The sequence below is a fragment of the Diuraphis noxia genome, unplaced genomic scaffold, assembly GCF_037042655.1.
Source record: "Diuraphis noxia isolate RWA-SAM2 unplaced genomic scaffold, SU_Dnox_SAM2 contig0004, whole genome shotgun sequence".
Lineage (NCBI taxonomy): Eukaryota > Metazoa > Arthropoda > Insecta > Hemiptera > Aphididae > Diuraphis > Diuraphis noxia.
In genome coordinates, this window is record NW_028301714.1 from 41,252,383 (window position 1) to 41,280,142 (window position 27,760).

A 27,760-nucleotide genomic window follows, 5' to 3' on the forward strand; every position below is an offset into this window, starting at 1 on the left:
CGTATCCGTCGGTCGTCGTACATTATTACTATTATTATTATGTATACTTAATAATATAATACCACTTTGGTCGTTGCGTGCGAGAGAGAAACGGTACGGAGAGTGCGTAATTATATTAATACTTCGGACAGATGCGGTTCCGCGATGCGCGATGGAGCGGTGCGCGGACAAATGTGCATAATAATATTTGCGCGTATGAGATGAATTACTGTTTTTATTTTATTTTCTATCGTTAGGCGCGAGTAAAAATAATATTATCATAAATGGTGGGTGATAACCATATGTATAGGTACGCGATCTTGACGCAAAATCATAAATTTAAATCGTTTCGGTGTCTCAGCTAACATTATATATACGTCCGATTACGCAGACTGTGTGGGAATAACTATATACAATAAATAATTCGAAATCACTTTGTAATTTTGTATATTATAGGTACGCAAATAAATAAGTATAAATGTATAATACATAATTAATGTATAGAGGAATTCTGGCCAATAAGGTGTGTGTGGGGGGTCAAGGTGGCACAGAAATAAGTTAGCTCGAAATAGCAGCATTAAGGAAAAAGGTTTTAGAATAATAATTATAAATATATTATTATTGTCGTTAGTCGGATAAGACAACTTTTTTTTTCACCGAGTATATAACAAAACTGCGTTTGCGTAATGCAATAAGAACATACTTTACAGCAAGACCGCTGCCAACATAATTCGTCGGTCCCCGCTTCACAACAAATTGACACGCGCAGACATAATATTTTTTCACACTAAATATGATCCGCGAACATTTTTAAGGTTTTGTCCGTCGTGAGCTTAAATTATTATGCAATAATCTTCTCGTAGTTTATCAAAACCATTAATATAGACGTACCACCATTTTTATGATTGTATAAAATTGTATATAAAATTGTCCATAAACGACTTTTTATGAGGATTATCATTATATCATGTGACACTAAATTACTATTGACACTATATTGATGCTCCCGTCACCATTTGGCATGACATCCAACATAATGTGTAATAATATTCACACGTCACAACTGAAAATGTGGCCGGATATACAGGTATTCATTTTCAAACAATAGACAAGTATAATTTATTGTTTTCGACAATTTAAATCAGCAATTTGTTTTTGTTTTTCTCCTATACAGTGTGTGGGGATCTTTATTATAATAAGCACCTATTTTGTTTTTTTCATTTCAAGTTTGGTCGATTTTACAGTTAAGTCATACGATGGATTACCGCAATATGCGTTACGAATTTCACCCTGTCACCTACTATCACAAAGATTAAGGTCGATCGAATTTATGTTGACCGTTTTGCAACGCCAGGTTTAATATAAAGGACAACCGTACCGATCGATTTTCGGAAAGCGTGCGCACCAAACGCACACATCATATAATAATAATCGTTAGAGGAAGTCGTAATGTTTTCAACACGCATTTACACTTCATAAACCGTGTATTAACAAGCATTTTTTTCATGATTTATTTAGTCTATATTGTATATTATTACATATTTTTATGACGGACGCGATATAAGAAAAGAATGTCTCGTACATTATTTCTATATACAGGAATATAGTATGTTAAGAGGATATAATAGTGAAACTTTCACTTTTGATTCGAAAGGTTGGAACAACAACTGCGAGCGACATTGTTCATGGAAAACACACAGTTCCACGGTAAAAACGGGACTAACGCGGTGGCACAGACGACGACGTAGGAAACGTAATCGTACCAGTGGATGAGCAAAAACGATGTATTACGTCCGGATTTGTTTATTTTCGCATACACGAAATGTTATTATTTATTAGATGAAAAACGCCAATGATAAAAATCGACGAAAAACATCGATTTTACTTTCGAGTAAAGCGTATAACAGTAATGTAAAGTGTGCGAATATTTGTTTGTATAATATGTAGTATATCAGTATACATTTCAATCGAAAACGCAACGGCCGCCCACGCTCCACTACCGCCGCCCATCAATGTATTATATACCACCACTTTTCTTACCCTACGGACTGCATGAATCCTTACTTACTCGTAGTATTCGGATCGGGGCGATATTCTACATATTATTATAGTTATTATCAAGATTTTTTTTTTACAAAACATAATTACACGGCTACTTTGGATTACTCTTACTCGTACACACATTCCTATAACAACATTATCCGAAGTCATTAAAATATAAACGAAATTATATGCCACGTGCGTATATTAATATTAAATACTCATACAATCACACTCGCGTCATATATGCTCATACGTCAAATACTTATAGACATTTTATAAAGAGGTTAGGAACCTTTGAGAGTCAACAACCAAAACCATTATATTCCAGCCGTCTTTGTCGACGCAACTGCTCTACACAGGGTCAAGGTTCATCGATCGGAAAAATCTAGCATTAGCACGCACAATGGACTTTGTTAACTCTTCCCTCTCACTCCATCACCAAAACAGGTCTAAAGTTTAGACACTAAACGACAGTAAATCTAACAATATTCATATGTGACACCCAATTATTCTTTTGAAGTTGCCTGCAGTTACATACGTGCAATTTTATGATCATAATAAATATTATTATTTATCATTATTATACTTATTAATAATTAATACACACAGGAATCCAGTATGTTTTCGACCTATTTTAACTCTTCTCGGCTAATTTCCATACAATTAACGTTATGCTAATCAAACAATGACACTTATTGCAAGTCCACACTGTACTCGTATAATATAATAGCTCCCGTTATAAATAAAAAAAAATGTCAAAAACGATATTACGAAAAAAATTAATCTCAAATATAGAATATTTGTATACTTGTAATAAATATATTATTATATAATATATTGCCGATTTTATGGGCAAATATATTTATGCGTATTCTGTTTACGCGGTCACTACGCAGTGCACATCCATTCCAGAAGTCGGTTAAATATAAGCATAAAGCAGCAGCAGCTGAAGAAGAAATGTTGTAACGGTGATTTTTTCACGATGTACCACTCCTCCGAAACCATGGCCACTGCCAGCGTGCAGTTGGATGACATTGGCCCGAGGTCATTACCCCACAAACGAAGCAGTATAATAATATTATAGCATAATAGTAATACGCAGTATGCAGTATAATAAACTCGAGATGTAAACACGAACGGGCGATCGAGAGTGAACACTGAAGAGGAGGAAAACGAATAGTAGGACGACGGCATACAAAGAAGAGGTGAGACGTAAGAACTTATAATAACAACATCATCGTACTGATTTTAAGGTAATATTATACTATATATGAATCGTATCTATACTGTATATTGAAAAAATTAAAACGCACGTTCGAGAGATAAGACGAACAATAGTTATTAGTATACAATTTGTAAATTATGCCGAACAATAATTACGCACTAGTGGTATAGTACTATAGTGTAGTGTGAATATGGCATTGTGTGAGCGTGTGTATGTGTACACTGTACACACGTTTCGGTTTGGATAGGTCGTCGTTTAAACATTTTAATTGGCGTAATTCTATACTGTATGTTCAAACTGTTAATTGTTATCTCTGGCGAATATAATATTAAAATAATAACACAATATCACTATACTATTATGGTATATACGAAAACCATTTTCTACCACAATCATATAATTTATTGATCAGCCCCCTTACAAAATACATTTATAAAAAGTCCAGTAGCAATGTAGTATATTACGTTATTAATACGTATATTATGGTATGTTATATTGTTTTACTTTATACATACAACACAAAATTGTTATCAGCCATCACAGTAATTTGTCGCATACAGTAAATTATTTGTACACAAAAGAAATGCATAACTTAAGTAAATATGATAATATATTACAATAACGGTTTTTCTATTCGTTCGAAAATTTTTTTTTATTTTATTATTCTTTTTGCGACTGCAAATCGAATATTGCAAATTTTCATTATAGTCAATACACGATTGCGAAAGGTAGGTCATTACTCATTACGATCGACCTGGGACTTTAAACAAACAATTACGAGCACTTTAAAAATCAGACAAAATTGAGAGATTATTTAATCTATACGGCTATACGCAATCAGTTGCGAAAATAACAAGATGATTTAAAAGGGCAGATTTTGAATTAAACAACATTTTTTTCCGTATAATATAATAAGCTTTATAATTTTTTATTTATTGACAGTTGACAAGAATGCGCGAACAAATAAGGTGTATGTTTATTGTTATTTCAAATTGTTTACGATTTATCTCTGGATAATTATAGAACCAACTAAAACTTAAAATACCAAACGTTTTATGCGAAATTATTTTTATAAAATCTATTATGCAATATTTCATAAAAGTTCATTAATAATAGCGGTCAGCGATAACCTTTTTTCAACTTCTAGTGAACTGCTCAGGGTAATTTAACTCTTTCACAGCCGGCTTGTGTTGTATTAAGCTCATCTCTAATGGGAATTTTTTTTCAATGTCATTACGTCGTCAATCGTACTCGTGCGACGTTATAATTGCATAAAATATAAATATAAATGGTAAATGTCAGATATTACGTGAGCGCAAACGGACGACGGTGAGACGAGGAAAAAACTATAAATTTATACGTAGGAGTGAGAGGCACTATAGATAAAAATATAATAATATATTATGTATATTATCAAAACCATAAATAAATCCTGGCACGAGTTTTAAAATAATGTTGCAATCAGCTGGTATGCGCGCGATCATCCGAAAAAGTACGTGGATTAAGAATTTGAATTTAAATTCGTGAAAGTTGTGACGCGTCATGCACCTATTGATATACTGAAAAACTCACATATTGTCATATCTATCGGCCTTGTGGTAATTTAAGCGATAATGGTCAATACTGCGCCAGGTTTTCGAATACCGTTCCAACCACATCATTGTGTAACAAAAATATTGTTGTTTAGTAAAACAATAGTCTAACATTTGATAATAATATTTTAAGAACGAAATTGTGTCTCCTTAATCGTATTTGGTAACATTCTTTATCGAGACACATACATATTTTAATTTATCATTCTCAATCGATAAATTATAATAGTTCTCCAAGTGTTTCTATATATAACATTATCAATACGTATATATTATGTAGTGTAAATAAATCACTAATCAATGTAGTTATAAGCACATGCTAACATCAACACATCGTTATAATCATCTTATATAAACTGATACCGATATGCAGAATACACAATGAGTATGTACATAATCTAGAAAAACGTTTATACAGGATTCAAAATGAACATTGTTTGTAGAATAACTTAGTTGTTGCCGGAATTGATAGTAGTTAATAAACTAATATTCTAAACAATCTAAACGTTAAACAGACGAGTCATTTATAAACAAACTGTCGTATAATAGCGGTAACTCGAATCATTTAACCAATAACAAAAAAATAAACGTGCCAAAAACAATAATGATTTCCTGGTGCATTTTGATCGTTTTTTGACTTCTGTGACAACCTAGACATGCCCGAAGGCAAAAGATTATTGAAAAGATTTCTGCCGCCGCGCCTCATGAAATACTTTGATTTTCGATCAAATTAACTACCCACACACACACACATACACACGTATAAACGTACGTGCGCACGAGAAGTAGGGGTCAATTACATAACTAAAATTACACGAATTTATACATTACAATGGAACGATAAAATCTTTTCGTCGTCGACAAAAAGTGACTTGGAGCAAACCGTGTTATGAAGAATGGATAAAAAAAAACTTCCATCAGTGTAAGACCGCCCGCAGACAAAAGATTTTAACACCAGTTGTATACATAAAACGTCACCGATTTCGGACGATGTACGCCTTCCTCTTATCGGGCGGAAAAAATCCCTATTCTACGATTGTAATTCTACTGCGTCGCAATACGCTCGGAGCGGATCCCTCTTGTTTTCGGATTATGTACAAAATATATACGCTATGATAATGAGAATGCACAACCCGGTGCCGTGCTCCCTTCGTAATCCACAGACAATCGATAAGACCCCGAGGGAACGCAATACAGCAGCACGATGTACTAAATATAAATAATACGATATAATAATATCATATTGTGTGCGATGTGTGTAATGATAACAATAATACTATTGTGTGACCCGAATGACGTGCAGGTACCTACCGAAGACGTACATTATTAACACGATTTGAATTTTTAAAAGAGAACTCTGCACCTGCAAAGGCGGATGGAAATCGAAACGAGAAATCGTATATATGAAAAATTCAGACGAGGCAAAGGACACTGGAAAGACGACGAGGGCGACGTGTACAGAAATACGACGCCGAGAGAACCCAACAAACGACTGTGGCTACCTCTCACCAGACGGGTTCGTAGGACGACACGATAATAACATACAATAATATTATATATACATCACGACGTGTGTCGGCGACGGCAACGACAGGGGTGCCGTCGAGTGCGTTACACCCGAGACGAGCTATACGTCCTTGAGCAACCGGTGGGAAGAAGAGGTCACCGGACTCTCGAACAGCCGTTGACGGTTCTTACCCCAACGGTACGCGCACGCGCATGTCGGACAAACCGTGTAATGACCGGTAAATGGTGGTAGTGCCCCAACGGTCGTCACAACATAATTATTATACTTATAATGATGGTCACAATAATCGCCGAGATCATGATTATTGCCACAAACAAAAATAACTGTCATACATGTCGATGAGTGTAATAGTAAATTCTATGCGTGTACGACGATATCGTTGCGTGTCGTAAACTCTGTATAGATATCACCCCGTTTATAGGACGTGAGATTTTCGCGATTCGTTTCCGTGTTCGCGTTCGACACACGGAAAGTATATTATTATACACAATAATGTTATTAATACTCGTAGTTATAATAATAATGCCAATAACACTAATAACAAATAACAAAAATACGGTACTATGCGAAACGGGTATAATATTGTATTATTGTGCGTAGATAAATGATGAAAAAGAATATAAACAACACGCACACGGGGGCGGCGGCGTCAGTGTGGCTTGGTGGGGGAGAGAGCGAGTACAGTCATCGGCGGCACGGGGTCGCCGAACTCGACGGTGTGTCCCGGTGTTGCATCGGCCTCTCTAGATATTGCGTTCAATCCCTACAACAACGATCTACGCACACACACGCACGTAGACGCACAAGTTCAAGAAACTCTAGAGCCGACGGCAACAACGGCGACAACGACTGAACGACGACGACCACGAGGACAGGGCACGACTACGACGAGACCGCGAAGAGCATTATTTATTATTATTATTATTGTTACACAGTAATAATATGTAATATACACGCACATATTACACGGGGATATTTATAGATATTGAACTAGCCGACGAAAATAAAATCGTATTCGTTCAAATAGTGTGTACAAATATTATTATACCCGTAGGAATTGTGTGTTGTGTACGTACGCGGACGTATAGATTGTATTAATAATTTAAGTCTGGACATTATGATATGAAGAACACAAGGTAAACGGACCATTTAAAAACGATATTAAATCGATTATTGAGTCGTTACGTTTTGCTTTCTACAAATGTAATAATGTAATACCATGTATAGGTACACGACCCTGGGACGTTCGCCTCAAAAAAAAGCAATTAACATACGTCCGCAAGCCGCCACGCCACCAGTAATAGTCGGTCGGTATGCTAAATGCCTAAGACCCAAGTACACGATGATTTAGAGAAAAAAGCATCGAAACGCTAGAGGGCTATATTTTGTACACCTTTTTCTTGAGCTGGGTGTTTCATATTGTAAGAAAAAAATTGTCCAGAAATAATATGTTATTCCTAAATTGTATTGATTTCGAAATATTTTTTGACGGAACATTGTTTACTTGGAAAGTTGGAAAAGTATTTTGTTTGAAAGTTATTTACTCGGAAACGTTTACATTTGGAAATGTGAATGTTCGCAAATATTATTCTGTTATCGTAACTATTCGAAACGTATTCATTCAGAAAATATTTGGTTGCAACCGTACATAATATATACATTTTCAACGAAATATTTTCCAAAAAATAACGGATTACGATACCAAATTAATATGATTCAATACAATTACCAAACAGTAAACAGTTGATTGTTTTGAACAGGATTTTTGTCAATAAAAATATTGTAAACGAATAGTTTTCGAACTTTTTATGTGAGCCAGAAAGGTCATCCCTATCCCTTGCCATAACTGTGATTGAGGGATTAAAAGGCATCAATAAACAGTGGCGAATGCATTATACACTATACATCATTGGAGTGCAGTTGTAGTCATAGCAGTTTAGAAATTCCGTAACAAAATTGTACAAACACACGATGATTTTCTTATTATTTTTTTCAGACTATTTGAATCATCGTTGGTGTTGTTAACTTCTCGGCGGCGAATTTTAAAGTTTGGATATTACAAACAGACCGGAACAACGCGCGCGAGGTGACGGCGGCATCCGCAGTGACCGACCACCGACCACCACCGCCGCTACTGCATGAGCATACCATAATATAATATTATATTATATTATATCATTGTAATTTATTACGCTTTCTCACCAACAACAAAAACAATAAAAACAACAACAACAACGACGACGACGACGATGCAAGGTTTTCCCGATGTGGTCCATCCGCCAGCGGATGAGTTTTGTTTTTTGCGTCGTATAATAAATTATTAATTTGATACCGGACCTGGTCGGCCTAGGAACGGCGGTGCGTAGGTGATGACGGTAGGCCGAGCGGAGGGCGCGCGCGCGGGGGACACGTGTTCGTAAGTGCCGGCCGGCAATGATCGATACTGCGTATACGCATCGCGCGATTCCCGTTATTGTTGTTATCCATCGTTCGTAACATTCGCACGCATATTTCAAATGTACCACGCATAATAATATATTTTACCTATATTATAATTATTATTATTATCAACATCATCATTCGGCGTACGTGTACTGGTCCGTTTGCTTTTAAAATTTGTTATCGTTTTTTAGATGGAAGTGCAAACGAAATTGTGTTTGGTTCGGTTCCGAAGTAGATGGGTGTCCCAGTTTTTGGTATAGGTGGTTATTTGACGGCGTTTCCGCCATGAAGTGATTTTTTTTTATTCCAGAAAACTTAAACACGCCATTTTTCCTTTGTCACAACAAGTGTGAGTGCGCGCGCGCGAACGCTGTACCGCTCGCTCAGCCGCGTATACTTTATGGCCGCGTTGTTATGGTATTGCGACGCGGACCAGCGCGCACGCCCCGCGCCATCCACCCTCTAGTACACACGTGCTGGTCTTCGCTCCACGTGCACCGTCGACGGAACAAAGAACATTCCCGGGCGTGCGCAAAAGGGGCCCCTTATTATTCTTCCATCGTGTCACCTCCGCCCCACCATCGCATATACAACCACTCGCAACCAAAACGACTTGCCACTCCTCCTCCACAGCTGATATAAACTGAACAGTGACAGAGAGAGACGCCATAGCGGTAATAACAGTAGTAGTAATGGAAATATACCAGCGCACCAAACAGCAGATGAGAAGCGGAATAGGGCGACGAACGACAACGTCCGTGGGCCACGTACTAGAGAATTGCATATCGAGAGATTTCGCACGGATGACGCGCGCTACGGACGCTGCACGCGCCGCGCATTTCATTGCACTTTTCGACGCCAAGGCCATTTTGTCGTCTTTTGTTATTGCGAGGCGCGACCGGTTCTCCGACATAATATTGTTGCAGTTGTGTTATATCCGTAAATCCCATTCGATTGCCAGCAAACTAAACTTAATGATAGTATACAACCATCGACTTTATATGTTGGAAATTGCATTATAGTATGGTAAACAATAAAGGAAAGTAGATTTAACTATTAAAGAGAATATATTTTAATATTATCAACATCGGAGGCACGACTTTGTTTCTTAAACCAATATTTTTTAGTGTTTATATATATTATATATTTGTTTTTGTATAAATACACGGTGGTCAGAACTCAGAACCTAATCCCATAATGTAATAGATAATATTAGAATATGACATAATTTATACTATCGCGAAACACCGCATAGTGGGATAACCGTAGTCGGAACATATAAGTGTAATGAAATGAATCGAACTTTTGGACTTGGCACACCACAAAAATTATCACTGCCGATATGTGATGTGGTGGTCGATTTGAGCAGTTTGTGTCACAGTCCATAATTTATTTAGATACTAGCTGATTAAGAGTAGGAAAAGCGTGTAAAACAACCGATGTTTCGGGCTTTTTGGGCAATCACTCGTTCCCGTTACGAAACCACGAAAATACACGAAGGTCAGCGGAATTTTTTTGTTCATCATATATTTTTTTTTTTTTTTTTGACACTATTATTAGTTTATTTCGTTTCGTCAAAATTAAACGGACACGGATTATAAATACGCACTACAAGCGTGTATATACATTATATATAATAATAATAATAATAATAAAGGCGTAATGCGCACGTGCACCAGCACCACCGCAGTTAGTGCAGTTGCGAAAATTGCAAGGCCAAAGTTGCAACAAAAAGAAAAAAATTACATGGAACGGACGCACGTCCAAGGACTTTCTAACAAACGTTTCAGCATGCAATCCGACACTACTGCAGTGTCCCCTTCACCACCACCTCATTATCAGTCGGTGCACACACGCTTAAAATAAATTTTTTTTTTAATTTTTAATAACCCGTAGGTTTTCCAAAGTGAGAAAATGATGACGAGTGTATAAAGAATATTACGCTATTGCGTCGTAATTCGGAATCGTGAACAGCTGTTTTTGCGGGGGGAGCGACCCAAAACCGATGGAGCAGATATTTAAAAAAATAAAACCGGTCTTATTGAGGGTGGAATTCTCAGACACAGCCAACCACCACCAATTACTTCAGAGGTCGGAAGATATATATTATTATAATACCTATTACCCCTGTAAAACCGAATCTCAGTGTAGCTCAACGGTGGAAAATAAGTGAACTACGACATACCACATACATATTATATACTTGAAGAAATTGATGTATTAAACACAAAACCACCATCACCCGTCGTCATAGTTGCTAGCTATATGTAATATTATATTCTATAATGTATACTACGATTATCTGCTGTGATATAACTTAGATACGAAAACGAAAAACGACCGACTGCCGTCCCACGGTCCTTGGCATACATGCCACGATTTTCTTCTGGATCCAAATTTGTTTTATATTAATATACCATGGTATCCGTATATCAAGCATAATACTATAAATGCAGTGGCTGTATACAGAGTTATTTACATACTTGGGTTGCATCTTATATATATCATACATCAATATTATAATTAATGCAAACGAACACGTGAGTAAGTAAACTTCAAAGTAAATTTCAAATTTCCAAGAATAATATAACTATAAACGTATTATGATACACCGCTCTCGTCGTGGATATTAGTTTATGTGTTCTCATTCTTTTGATGAGCGATTGTAAACGTAACAATATACCTCTCACTTTCTCCTTCGATTCGAATCTCAATTTTTATCAATCGACTGTTTATTACAATATTTATAAATATTATACGAGAAAAAAAATGATTTCTTCAGCGGCTACATGATGAAAGTTGTCATATTTATGTCTTTCGAACAAACAATATTTTATTATATATTTCTTTTTTGCCTCAACTGCTACAGGAAGGGAGTAAAATCTACCGTGTGTGATTTATTGATGCACGATATATAGGACCTTTAGATAATTGACATATTATTCACCCCCATGGCCCCATGACATTATAGTGTATCACTTGTATAATATTACTCTAAAAAATGTGTATTTTAGCATAATATATAATATACATATTATACCTATATAATTAATATACCTATTTCATCAAATATATTATTGAAACTTAGATGATAGATAATGGATCAAAATATAAATAGATTATTTTTTAACTAGCCTACAACACATTATTATCTAATAATGTGTAACACGCGGTAAACTCAAATTACATATTAAACTAGATTAAGTATAGTTAAATTTTATTTGTACACGAAACTATTAAGTATCGATGTTTAACATAAAAATATAATATACACAAATACTAAGTATAATCATAAATAAATAGCTGATTGCTGTTATTCCAATATGAAATAATATATTTAAATATGCTGACAATAGGAAATATTTTAAAATATACGACAATCAGAAAACTATTTATTCGGTGTATGAACCCGACCGATAGTTTCTATTTGACTAGAAAAAGTTATTCATTTTCAAGTTAAATTGATTAAATGTTAAACTTTAATTATTTATCGTAATACGACAGTTATTGTTTAAAAAATAAATTTATTCGCCTTCCGGCAATGATTTATGATTGCGTTGGTGCAGTGCTTGGGTGGGGAAACAGTCCACAAGAGAATAAAGTTAACAAATTAAAATTGTCGTCACGGCTTGTAGCACCCAACTGCAATTTATAGTAGATATCTATTACCAACGGATCAGCGCACTTTTGGGGGAAAAAACCTACAGCATTACCGTAATTATAATTATTATGTACACCAAGAAAACTTTAGCTATTGAATAAAAAATAATTAAACAAAATAATACCAGCACTAACATCAGAATCAGCATGCGAAAAAAAAACAAAGAGCGGTTTTTAACAATCTGACAGGGGCGTATCCGTTTTATATTTCACATATTATCTCTTTGCGTTTGAATTAACGTAATTTTAATATACCAACTAGTACGCCCAAGCATATTATAGGTACGTATTCAGGCCCATTTTAGAAAGGAGGAAATATATAATGACGGTCCGCACGAGTATACCTATGCGGATGGACGATGATGGCTATCATCGGGGTAATTATACTAAACATAGATCATAAAATATCGAGCATAATCGTATCGACGTTAAATTTAATTTTGACGAGCAACGTAGAGACGATATACGTATTTTCTATATTTTTTGCGAAGTCCGGGAGACTGGGACTTTCAAACATGCCTGCAGCGTCCTATGCGCATTCACATTTAATTCTAAATTCATATTATATTCACCTTTCATGACAATGTTAACAATAAAATGCTACAATCGAGAAACTTCAAAATTGACCAAGAACTATATTATAGCATTATAAACATCAGTTTTTTTCGATATTTTTATTTTCTATTGAAATATGATAATAATATGTATAAGACATAAAATACACTAGATAATCGCATAGTATAACATGTGCTACTGACCTTCTTCCGCTTGGGCACGTCTTCAAAATCGTCGTCGGTCAAACCGATGCCTTCGTCGACAACCGAAGGCAGGCCGCGTCCGCTCCAGGCGGCCGAGGAGCTGGACTCGCTCAACGGTGGTGACGGCGAGCTGCGACAAGAAAAAGCTCCTTCGCTGGACGTGGATGGACTGGTGGACAGTGATTCGGGTTGTTGGCAGCGCGTGATGCGTCCTAAGAATAATTTACAAAAAACATTGTTTTAATAAATTAAAAAAAAAATACACGAAAAAACCAAAAATAGCACACTTAGTTTGTCGAAAACAGCGAGTATATAATATTATAAACATGCCAGTAGAAACAGTGGTGGGTGGGGGGAAGGGCTGGGCGAGCGCAAGAAAATTCGCAGAGACCAAGCGCGTGAGACGGGCGGGCGCTCGCGGGCCCCTACGCAAACGCCAGCCGTTGCCGCCCGAAAATAAACCCGTAGGCGGCCGTGACGTGACGTCATAATATGACGCTAGTACTGATACGCGGAGGCGGCAGTTTCTGCTGCTGTCGTCAGGTGGTGGATCGTCGTAGTCGATTGGAGCGAATTGAATAATAATAATAAAATAACACGACGTGTAGGTACACATATTATTATTATTAACACTCGTGTGTTTGTGCAATTGTGCGTGTGCGTAAGTCGCTTTACGCGCACAACAACAACAATTCGTCCTTGTTTGAGCACGAATGTAATTTCACTACTTTTTATAGTTTTTGTTTTTAAACCTTCCTAACATTTCGAACAATCAAAATTTATTTGATATTTGTTCAACGATTGCCATTGTACGTATTATACGACCATCGAAATGCACACATTTCTTACGTGATAGACATCGACATTGACGCGATTATAATATCATGTACTGTAGTAATTTAATATAAAAAATGATAAAAACGACGTTGGCAATGATGACAGCAAAAATACACGTAATTGCCGATTTCCGGATTAAAATCATCAAGTTGGAATAATCCGCGAGCGTTTATACAATGCCTATGTGTATACGTTTTATAAAAATTTCATATCGGTCGTCATTGAGATAACGGTCGAGAAATTGAGTGGTGCATAATATAGAACGTTATATTTTTTATTGGACAAGTTCTAAAACGATCAAACTAATCTCATTAGTTATTATAGTATATTACAATATTCTGTATATAGATCATGTACTGCACTTGTATTAATAACTATGCAATCGCAAATTGCCGGTGGCAATTATGCAGTAAAACTGTAAGAGTGTGTAAATACTGTCTGTTAGTGCAATATTTAATAAGCACGTGCAGCACAGTGATGAGAATCGACTGATAACAAAATTTTCTGTCGATATACACATAAGACACAACGTCGTATATATTCAGGTATATAACCGCAAGAGATAGACACGCATTTAAATGTTATTTAGTAGATTAAAATTGAAGGACAATGTCTATAATACGGCATCAAATCTTAAAAGATGACGACTTTCGATCGAATTGAAAAATTTTTCTGCAAATAATAATAGATCAAAATCGTACTTTTAGAACGTTGTTTAGATAAGGAATATGGTAAGTGTACATTATACTATTCAGTGATACTGATTGAATTAATTTTTAAATAAAAATAGATAAAATGTACACTTCTAAGCTAGGTTCTTATTGTATTTTCCCCCGATGATCACTAGCATTTCAGGATGACGGGGGAGGGGAGATTATCAACCGGGTTATACTCAAAGCCACAGTTATCCGTACACACACTTAAATAATACATCATCATATCAAGTATAGATATATAATATAATTTAATAGGTAATAGGTATATCATTTTACGCTATACTCGGGGATAGAAAACAATTAGAAGTATATTGTGCAACGCCATCGTGTACATCTATATAATGTGTACTATACGTGATGTACATTGTACACGGGTGTGTGGACAAAGCTTATAGTTCTGCACTAGTGGTCGTTATACAACACACCATTTTTGATTAAAAAAAACTGTCTATTATAGTTCCTCCGACGTTCAAGACCAAAGCTGTGCGAGCGTTTTTAGGTCGTATTATATAATAGTGAGTGTTATTCACTCATGTTTTTGGACGAATTCCTTCTTGTAGTATCATGTTGCGCGTGATTTTTAGTATTTAGAGAAAACTACGGATGCGTCACACTCAGCAACACAACAATATAATAATGACTCGGATATAATAAATATATCTATAGTTTATTCAAGTCTAAAAACTATGATATTTACTGGGGCGGGGGCTTTACTAATAATGTTATCATTATGAATTAACGTTCAACTACGTGTGCGCATAATGTACGTCTGCCGTTCAGGCAACAATTATGTGTCATGCACGCCGGCCGGCCGGCGACACAGTTTCCGAGCGTAATCCGTCCTTGTTACGTCCAATGTCGGGCGTTTCGCGCTGCTTGTGCGCGTTGGCGGGGCGGGACGGCGCTGCAAGAGCACGAGACCGGTTACACTGCGGCGGGCGCGCGCGCTTCGCGTCCTTAACACTGCGTCCCGGTTACGAAATATGCCACATAAACGTGTACCCAAACGCGCGATCCGAGCCACCGCGGCGGTACAGCGCGCGCTGCATAGAAAGCTAGCTTTTCACTTTTACCACTATCATATCTAGGCCACAGTTGGGCAACTCTCTATATAATAAAAATAATAAAACACGCTTCAGTATTATTATTAATGTTGTTGTTGTTGGGTAACGAAACGATTTGGCGTTGATAAAAACTCCACGAGCCAGATGCGGAGACTCAACCGTGCCTCGATCGGACGGCATGCACGGCGTTTTTAAAATAATAGTATCGATGTATAGCGTCGAACAAATAATAATACAATATTAACTCGATTTCATATTATATAATTTAACGTACAGATATGTGCAGGTTCAAGTGGTTTAAAGAAAAAAAAATGATCGAGTTCGATACGAAATTCAATAAATGTTTAAATCACTGGTACACGATTTGGCTGTAAGAAGTGCAAATGCAGTTCAGCAATAAACATGTGTGCGTGTAATGCCCGAGCCCAGTCAAGTGTTTTGCACGACGCCGCCGCCCGTTGTAATTTATACACACGACGATCGCTTATTAATTAGACGAGCGGCCAAGTGTCCCGTTATTTACACACATTACGCGTAATACATAATATTATTATATCGTCGGACGATATACACGATTACGATTTTCACGTTCCACGCATGTATATTAAACGTGGTTTTTCTTTGCGCATTGCTGCTACAGTAAGGCATTATATATACCATCCATATAATGTTATGTATAGGTTAGGTATATCTATATTATAGGATTACCGTACTCCGCTGCTGTAGCAGTGGTCAAATCAGAGGTCAACGCACCGCCGCCGGTTAAAGTACATATTATTATTATTTTTTTTTATTTTGTTATATATAGGTATGTGCCATGGTAATGCGGCGGTGTCAATGCACCGTAAAACAAAAAACAAAAACACGCACGAACCACAACGGCATCCCTGCGACGCAACACATATTTTATATAATATAATGTTATAATATGGTGGGCGGCAAACAAAACCGCGTTGATTGCATGTTATAGCTTCCTGTGCGTAGGTACAGCTGCACTATACCTAAATATATATTAAAATATGTATGCAACATAATGTGTAGCCGTCGTGCCACCCTGTAACGCCTGAAGCGCAATCATTTGCTGCGCGCACCTCTACTATGTGCAATACGCGCGATAGTATTGCCATTATACATGCATAATATTATAACCATATTATTATTATTACGCCCCCTCCCGTATATTGCGTGTCATAATATACGAAAACCTCACTACGACGGTCGCCGTTTTTTTAAACGTTCAAATGTATCTTTTAGGATTTTTTGGGCACGGTGATATTGTTGCAATGTGAAACCGTGGAGAAAGGACGTTACAGAGCATGACTGAAAGTGAAATCCCGCGTATGCACTTCCCCTCCATATAGTATATACAATATAATACTATACATAAAAATCACTCCTCCCTCTATTAATATATAAATTTATTCTATCGCGCTTACCTAGAACTATTTTATCGAAGTACGAAATCGACGACCCCCCCCCCCCCCCATCATCCGGGTTGAATTACCGACTGCGACTGTTTTACCGAAGATTGGGTTTTCTCACGTCACGGAATGCACGAAAAATATATAACAAACGGATTCGGGTGAAAGTGCCCGTATGATACACAAACAATTGGTAACGATACTCTGAATAGAAAACAATAGCGATTTTATTTCACCCCATACGCGATAACAAAAAATAAACCAGCATACGGTCGATGCAAAAAAGTGCACTTAATTCAAATACCGACCTTGTATAGATGGCGAGTGGGGACTGCATGAAAGACTCATCAACACCAAGGCCGCGGTGCACTCTGTCATTTCTTCCTCTTTTGGTTCATTTTCGTCATCTTCGTCTTTCATTTCCTCTTCACGGGATTCGTCTTGATCTTGGCTACTGCTGGGTCGACGTTTTCGGGACCTGCAGGTTTAAACAAATCAGAAAAAAACTATCAATTTTAATTTAGATGGTATTATTCAAGAATCTAGTTACATTTAGCGCCATTCTTTATTAAATATTAAAAAACAAATACTTTATATCAACAAAAATTCTTCAATAACAACAACATTTTGATTACATTTTAAGACTTCAGCCTCAACTAGAATATCATGGAAGGTCAGGGCTAACAACTGGATTCACACCTGGTCTACGAATTCTATTTTTAAACATCAAGGATGAAAGAACTAGGCATTAAGTGAGGGTATATTTTAATTCTAATTATTATATCAAGGTTTAAATTTAAAGCAAGATATTAAATGTTATAGTAAATACGTTATCTGTGCATTATCTAAGTATCTCCCAAGATTATTATAAATCAAACTATCATTTCGTTCTGAATTCGAGCTTATATAATCTGACATTCTAATTTTGATCAATTTTATCGGGTATATCTAGATTCTAGACGAATTTCTACGTTTAGTACAATAATATTGCACGATACAATAGGATTTTCAATACGGAAAAAAACTTATTAAAATATTTAAAACGTTGATTGCCATCAATGCAATATTATTATTTTAAATTTTATATGCAAATATGTAATCGATAAGTTCTATGCAAACAATAACCAAAGAAATATATATATATGTAAACAAACCCATAAGGTTTAGCAATCACAACACCCGTACAAATAGATACACTGTACATAATATATATTATGATATATATTATGATATATATTATATGTAAATAAACCTCCATTATTGCGTAACTTAACGTAATGGCCGAGTGATTTTATTTGTGCAATTACTATCCGCAAATAGTAAGTTTATTGATACGTATACAAACTAATTATATTCCCCCTGTATGCCGGCTCCTAAGTGTTCCGGGACATATATTATATGGAAAAAAAACCAATAACAATACAACAATGTTAAACGAAGACAATTTTCTCGGATATCACCACGCCCGACGTGAGTGAAAAAGCAATAAGTAGGCCAAAACTACAATAATAACCGTCAGCAGTTTGATTCTCATTCATGGTCGCTGGTGTAACCCACACTATTATATAGATAATAGGTACATACATATACTACAATATATTCTTTAAAAATCCTGTCGTGTTCGCACTCCATGCACCTGCGTCACCAACAACTTTGCGAAATCATATTGAACTTGATTTCATATACGCGTATGCATACAGTGAAATAACCAGATTTCATAACAGTGGTCACATAAAGGCCACGACCTAGGGTACGGTTTATTTTTTCGATCAAAATTGTGACTGTCACTCATATTTAAAAAAAAAAAAAATGTCGGTGACGTGCACTGAATTTCATTTTCATATATCACTGCGTAATATAAAATATATAAGTATGCATACCATATATAAAGTTATAAATAAACTATAAGAATTAACCCCAATTCGGTTAGGTTATAATAATTAGTAGGTATATAAAAACTAAAATTTCGTTAAATTTCTTTTGCATGCTTAAAAACAATTTATTATTTTGTAGTTTGATAAAAATATGACAAAAAAAGGTCGATAGGACACGCTGATGGATTATTAAATCGACTAGTATAACTATATTATATTTTAACGGGCTTACAGGCTACAACAAGGACGCAGACCTTTTACGGCACGGTGACATACCGTATTCAGCTTGTGTGAGCCTATATAATGATGACATGGTGTACTATATATAACGCTATATTTACTAAAACGCTTTATATCAATACATATTTGCGACAAAAGTACTGACAGTGCACCGGTTCAAAATGATTTACTGGCTTACAGCAATAGAACATCGCGGCAACATGGCAAGGTCGTTCGTATGTCAACCGACCTTGAATAAAAAACCAGCTGATCCGAGGGCCACTATTTCTTTTTATTATGTTTTTTTTCCTTACTATACACCTCCTCTCCGTGTCTCCAGTCACCGCCCGAAATACACGCATGTTTTAATAATCTGAAATACGGTTTTACGACGGAACACACAACAAGGTCTACCGCATAAAATTTGCATCACGTGAAGGGGACCACCACTTAAAATACAGAATAAGTGTAATTGTAATTACAATATAATATTATTACGTAGCGTTTATATCGTTTGGGCATATGGCATATGCTGCCATCATGTTGATAAGTACTTACGCGGATATCTGCGAAACCGGCATGCAATCAGTATTGGAGAAACGGGATACAAGGTTTTTTTAAATGATAGATTATGCAGTCTCAGAACCGGAACTCTATAAGTGCACATTTTCTTATAAACTATTAACTGCTCGTGCAGGTAAAAGTGAATGGTAATATGCGTATGCCGAGTGGTATAGCGTCGACTCCACCGATGTTATACTATTATCGAAAACCGATGGCATACGAGGGAAACTAATTTAAAGAAGTAAAATAGGTTTCTTCGTCCCACGCAAATCGAGATGGGAATTCAGAAGAGAAATAAATTTAAGAGAGTACAACGAGAGAAAACACCGTGCCAAATACCGTAACTGGCTTCTGAGCAGATTGTTTTCATTTTCTTATTGTCCACCCTTTCCTTTTGTATTATCTTTTTTTCACTCGTAGGTACTACTATTATTATTACTGTAGCATAATATGATATGTGTAATAAATTAATATCATATAACAAACGAAAACGATAAATAAAATTCGTACGATAAGCCCAGCCCACACACTCGCACGCTCCATCAAAACAATTTCATGTTTACATTTTATATTTTATGACCCTATATTCACAACTAGAATATTATTATTATTTTTTAATAAAAATGTTTTTTATTTATTTACCTGAGTACCTACAATCTACTATTATATAATTGCTAAACCATCAATAATTTTCTATTTATAGTGGAAGCTGATGCTAGATTAATAAATACGACACCGTGCCAAAATAGTAAATAAGTGTAAATTTATCATGTCACAAACGGAACCCTGGCACCTCTCATTTAGATGGTCGGCAGAACTCAGAAGTGAAATTTTATAATATCACAATGATTATGTTTAACGATATTTCCGGGCTATTGAACTGCTATATTGTCTTCGTTTAAGCTTGTATGTACATTTTTTATCTCTGCGTTATCTCCGAATGTATTACACTGTCCTCATTATAAAACAGCTATCGAATCATACAGAATCACAGATATCATACCTAAATTAAATTTGATTACTCAAGTCATTATACCCACTTGTTTTACTATCAATAACCAAAGGTTAACCGAAAAACAAGAAGATGTATATCAAATCACGACACAATATTAATACAAAAATCCTATTAGAAAATTAAAATTAAATTTTAAATCTATCTAATTTCATATTACTAAAAACTTACCCGCTAATTTCTACAGCATTTTGAGAGGACGAACTACGTTTCCTGTCTGACATGTCTGCCAGCCTAGCGAAATCGGTATCCTGGTCCATTAACCGAGCTGATTTTCTAGACTCTAACACGCGAACATCATCCAATTTCTTTATTACTTCGATGGACCCCTGCAAAAAAATTAATGGTTTAAATGGTGGTTGTAAATAAATTGCATTCACCACGGGTCGAGAGTGGTTGTAATGAAAAACGCATCATTTTCTGGTAGCCGCCGGTAATTATGTATCTTACATATTTTAATAAACCTACAAAGTATCCGCAAAGCTTTCACTCCGTCCGCGAGACCGGTTCACTGGCTGCATCCGAGTTCCGTCCCAATTATAAAAATTGAATTTTTAGATATACTAGTTCCGTCCAGGGTTTTTTTGACGGATATACCAATTCCGTCCCGTGTCAAATCGAATTTAACAATATCACATTATTTAGATATAAAGATAATATGATATCAGTTACCGCACAAAATAATCGAATTTAATAATATCATATTATTAAGAAATAAAGATAATATGATTTCAGTTATTGAACTAAATAAACTTTTCAGTCGTTATTTGTGCGTGTCCGTGCTTCGTTAATATATATTAAAAATGGATAGTCTACAATATATGTACAGTGAAAAAGGTAAAATGTTAATTATTAAAAATGAATTTAAATTTTGTTTTCACAAAGAGCTGAATAACGATATTGAACGATGGAAGTGCATTCGAAAACAATGCAAAGCATATATAAAAATTGGTAAGATAACTAAATTTATAATAATTAAAGAGTGGATATTTAGGTTCTTTAATGCTTAAAATATAATGCTAATATTTTCTTAAAATCACTAAAATATTCACCAAATATTCATTAAACTTGTAAATATGCAGATATATGATTTTTTTCTAAAATACCTCAATAAAAACAATTAATAATTGTTAAACACCATTCAACAGGTTCAAAAAAAGAAATTGTCTTTGAAAATTTAGACCACAGCCATGATAAAACCGAAGAAACTAATTTAAATCGTCAAAAACTTAATAATAAATTAAAAAGAAAAGCTGTTGATGATATTTGTGAAAAACCAGCTAAACTTATTCATAAAGAACTTTCTAATCATGATATTAATACTATTACCTCTAATGATATAGACTTAATTAGAAAAAATATACATCGTGCTAGGTCATCCATATTATCAAAATTACCCACAACCATTGAAGACGTTCATGAACTATTGAAACAAATTACGATACATACTAATAATGACGAAAAATTTTTAATTATGAATGATCCAATTACACACATTATTATGTTTACTTGCAATACAAACTTATCTCATTTAAGCAAAATTAGTACTATTTATGTTGATGGAACCTTTAAATGTTGCCCAAAACAATTTACACAATTTTTTACTATTCATGGATTAAAAGAACCAAACAGTTTTATTCCACTAGTATTTTTTTTACTGCCAAACAAAGCAAAAAACACGTATGAACATGCGTTTAAATTTTTATGTGCAGAATGTGATAAGCTCCAGTTACAATTTACACCACAAACCATTTACGCAGATTTTGAAAGTGCTATACATACTGCTGTTTATGCAGTTTGGCCAGAGATAAATTTAAGAGGATGTCGATTTCACTTAGGGCAATCATGGTGGCGTAAAATTCAAGATCTTAAATTGTCCACTTTTTTTAGAAATGATAATTCTGAGATTGGTAGATTTTTAAAGTACATATTTGGATTGCCATTTTTAACACCAGACGAAGTAGGTGATTTTTTTGCTTCTGATCTAATGGGAATCAAACCAGTTGATGAAAAAATAGATTTATTTTTGGATTACTTAGTTGATAATTATATTTCACCTGAATCTACTTTTCCACCTCGTATATGGGCTGAATTTTCACATAGTACTTTACGTACCACAAATAACTGTGAATCATTCCATTCTAAATTCAATGGAATGTTTTATCATGCCCACCCAAATATTTATCAGTTTATAGAAGCTTTAAAATATGTTCAACAAGATTCCTACATCAAATTAAGAAGCAGTATAAAACGAAGAAAACCCATATTAGCTAAAGAAGATTTTATTAAAGAAAAAATGTATGAATACAGTTCAGGTCAAATATCACGATTGGAATTTGTAAAAAAAATATCCTATAAATTCAATCCAATTACAAATTTGTAAAAATGTATGTTTTTTTACTATAAATATGACGTATATATACTTTGACTATTTAGTATTTACTGAATTTTTAATTATTATTATAAATGTATATAACATTATGACCAATAAATTATGAAAATGTATTAATAATATGAATACTTATATTTTTTGTATGCATTTTATAACAATTTTTATATTAATTATTACGACTAAATTATGAAAATTATTAAGGACGGAATTAGTATATACCTTTTTCTAACTGGGACGGAATTGGTATATACCTTTTTTTTAACAGGGACGGAATTGGTATAAAAAAAGGTTCTCGGGACGGAACTCGGATGCAGCCGGTTCACTTCCTTGTGAAATCGGTGAAATGCATACTAACACACACCCATGTCTAAAAGTTCATATTTATGAAATCATTCATTTTTGTTATAAAACTATGAGGAAGTGTAACAAGACGATTTTTCAGTGGATTTTTCTATTAACTCAAGGTTCAAAATTGTTTTCGTGCTTGCAACCGGTTACCACATTGGTGCAGATTACAAAAATTCACCCAAGTGAGTATATTATTATATCATGCGATTTTCCATGGCCCGACTAAATGACCCGGATTGTAAATCAAGCCAGCGATATCGGTCGCGCACACGCCACGGCAAAGTCAAGGTCAAGCATAACATAGTTATTAATATTTATGCATTATTAATATATGTATTAGAATATATATTAATAAATAATAATAGTGGTAATCACATAAATATAGTACCTAATCGGCTAATCATATAATAACATGGTAAATATAAAATATGTACGCAGATTATTGCTCAAGTTTCGATAACGCACGCTATCTACGAACTTTTTCCACCTCTGTCGACATCGCGTACAAGCTAATATTGTGGTTGCGAGTTTCCAGCCGTCAAGTGGTACACAGAAGCGTACAGCGGAGACGGTGGAGTTGTAAGGGGGGAAGTAGTGTTTGCAGTAATAATTACGATGTCCTTTCGCCAAATCGTTCCAATGGAATGTCGCGCCCGCTCGCGCACGCCAGGAGAAAGGTATATTTTATTGTATACGTGAATATTATATTATTATTGTTATTATGCACATAACGCGGAGGTGACTTGTGATGTAAAAATAATAATAATAAAATGAGCTAGAAAGTAAGGTGCCATAGGAGCCCCCCCCTCCTCCTCCTCCTGCATGGGTGCATCCCGTTCACCCAACTGGTTTCAACTGCGCAGTGAACGGAACCCGCATCGACCCGCGAACACCACATTTATAATATTATATTATTATAATACAAATATTTAAATAATATAATATTTCAATATACGATTTCAACACTGGGTAAGATGAGTTTCTCACACGGCACTACACGGTACCTAAAAAGTAACGTGGCAACTATGTACTATTAGTCTCTCAGAAAACCCGGATACTGTCGATTTTTTTAGATCAGAAACTTGGAAGTCGTCGACAACGGTACGCTGTACCTGACGGTCTGTGTGTTGAAGGGTAATGAAAATAAATCAAAGTTCCATGAATGCCACCGAGGGGAGGGGTTATGACCCCGTTGAACAGCAGCTGCCAGCTGCTGTATCGGGACAACAGTTGAAGAGGAGATTCCCTGTTCGTATATAACACGTCTCGCGACCCGTCCGGATGTCCGATGGATACCTACGTTTGAATATTCAAAAACCGACATTACGCTCATACCACCGAACCATCAGCCGGCCGGCCGGCCTCGACGGTAGGTTGGCAACCGTGTCGCCCGCGCATTGCGTATCGTGACTTCGTAACCGCCGCCAACCCGGTGAAATTGGGGTACCTACGAGGAAATCTGCAGCGTATGATCGCAGCGGATATGCGAGTTCCGTTTGCAGGTAACAACAACGCAAGGGCTAATTTAATACGCCACTTCGATTGTTATAAGAACAAATTGCGTTAAAATCACACGGTCAGCCGTTTAATCGTGCCGGCCGGCAACAAGTAACGCGCAGCGGCCTCGAGTCAGGGGGGGGACTGTGGAGCGATCAAGACTGAAAGAAAACACATACGTTTTGGCGCCAAACACACGGGCTGTCCCGCCGCTATAATAATACGCAAACCACAAACGAGTCAGATCACTTCCTCCTCGACTTCCTCTTAGTAATACGATCGTTTATACACAGACTGGCATAATCGTTATGCAAAGTCAGCAACTATCTCGAGACAATTCATATTTATAATTAAAATTTTATTATATCCGCTTTTATTGTACACTCACCTCGTGCCCGTGTGGCATGATGGAAACGCGCACTTCTTCAGTATCCGGTCTGTGGACGACCACGTCACCGCATATCTCGCGGCCGTTGAATGTGATGTACACTCGCTGACCGGCCATCAGCCGGAGGTCGGACAGCGTCTGGAAACCTGGGCCGACCAGTTCGGTGGCCCGGTACTCACGCCGGCCGCTGGTTCCGTCGTCGAACCGTATTGAATATCCGGTCTCGGAGCCATCCGCGGCCGTCTTGACAGCGGCGATGATGCCAGCGCACAGCTTGCCGTCATCGCCGTACGGAGCGCAGACGCGCGTCCCTATGATGGACCGCTTGGCCAGCCGTTTACCGGCGCCCATGATTAACCCGTTCTTATGCCGCATCGGAATCGCAAACGAAGAGTCCAGCTTGGCGGTTTTATACGACGTGATTGATCGATATCGTTTATCGCGCGTAAGCGCGATCGAGAAAACGAGCGAAGAAAAAATTAACACGAAACAAAATATGTATCGGCGTCTCTACCGTCCAATATTAGTCGACACTTACGCCTCCGTCGTACCGATTCGAGAAATTATAGCAACTCATTTTGATCTTCTGAAAAATATTAGAGAATAAAAACAACGTAAAATATATATTTATATAATATATATTGGCAATTACGTTTATATTCGCTTTGTTTAAAAAACACAGATTGGAATCATTAAGAAAAACGGTGAAATTTTTGAGCGGCGATTTTTTAAAATTGTTTCGCACAAATGTTTTATTGTTGTGAATTCGAGTTCACATACAATACGCACAGTCGACGGAAAAAACGACGACGACAATAACAACAACAACAAAAACAATCGGTGATTTAAGTCCGAACGGCCGAACAGCGGAGGACTACCGGCTACGACAAGACGTAAAACGGAACTATGGACGTGGTTTGGCACAAATGTTTAACGCTACAGCTGACAATGCCGGTTGCCGGTATCCGCGCGCAGTGATACCAATTTACCGTACCCTATCGACCCGGTTTTGCGTTCTACGCTTCTATACTCTATTATTATGATTATTATTATTACGATGCGCATCCTGAATTTACTTCTCGTTCACAAAGGAAATAAACACCAGTCGCCAATTTTCTGTCGCTTTCCGTGAAATATAAATTCAACATTTTGTCGTCCACAAATCTATATTGGCCTTTGATCAGGTGGCAAGTGTAGTAGCGGTCTGTGTAATATTACAGATATCATTTTTTTATTCACATTAATGACGTCATCTCTCTCATATTAAAGAAGGTTTATTTTTTATTTGCATCGTCATTGGTATTTCCAATAATAATGAACATTATGTATTGTTTTATTTTATGCAATACACTTTTACAGGCTACTAGCTAGTGACTTAGAACTCACAACAACTACAACATAATAATAAAGCATACCTACTGTAATCTGGCATCTATATAATATTTTATATTTTATTAGGCCGCATATGAGATATAAACATTATAAACACATTTTATTATATTCCTGAATCCTGAAATAAGCACTCAAATCCCCCTTCGTTGATGTGAAACTCGGATAATTTACCTATACAAAAACTCACACCACAACCTAAATAAAACCAAAAAGCTCATAATTACAAAATCAGCGAAAAAATTCTAAACTTAGGCTAAAACCACAACTACTATAAGACATATTCCCGGAAGACTGATCACTAATCAGACAACTATTAAAGAAGATATTTTTTATGTAATTTGTATTTATTGTAAATTATTATAAATTTATAATATTATAAGGTTGTGGTGTCTGCTACTGCGAAATTTTGTACATACCTATATTATATTATATTCGTGTTTGGACGATCAAAGTCAAATAATTTGTTACTAAAAAGAACCACTGTGTATAATCATATTTTTACTTGGAAAATTGTATAAACAAGAAACAAGCAATAACAATAAAAAGTTTGAATTTAGATTTATTTTCTACGTATTCGTTACTAGTAAGTAGTAGTAGTATAAATATTATATTTATTCAATGTTACAATACCATAATAAGGAAATGAGGACTGAGGAGGCAAATAAAGTAGTAAGAAATCCATTAAATAGTCCCACCGGTGAAATAATTAATTTTTCATCGCTTGTTACCATAAAAAGAAATATAAACAAATATTGCATTTATTTGTAGAACACCAAATGGCACCCTACCACGGAAAATAAGTTAAGAGA

General features: G+C 35.9%; 1 protein-coding gene across 2 annotated transcripts in view; it reads right to left on the reverse strand.

Annotated features, from left to right (window-relative positions):
• The window catches only part of LOC107169088 (zinc finger protein 395-like), a 34,748-nt gene extending 8,269 nt beyond the window's left edge, over positions 1-26,479 (reverse strand). Inside the window, exons 1-5 of one of the 2 annotated variants that reach the window (XM_015518725.2) lie at positions 26,212-26,479; positions 25,560-26,145; positions 21,106-21,263; positions 17,574-17,743; positions 13,228-13,439 (exon numbers count right to left, since the gene is read on the reverse strand). In XM_015518725.2, coding sequence (XP_015374211.2) covers positions 13,228-13,439; positions 17,574-17,743; positions 21,106-21,263; positions 25,560-25,934 — 915 coding nt within the window. In that variant the 5' untranslated portion in view covers positions 25,935-26,145; positions 26,212-26,479. Of the gene's footprint in view, positions 1-13,227; positions 13,440-17,573; positions 17,744-21,105; positions 21,264-25,559 lie in introns of both variants that reach the window. The other variant, XM_015518726.2, reaches the window with a different exon arrangement.
• Between the last annotated feature and the right edge of the window lie 1,281 nt (positions 26,480-27,760).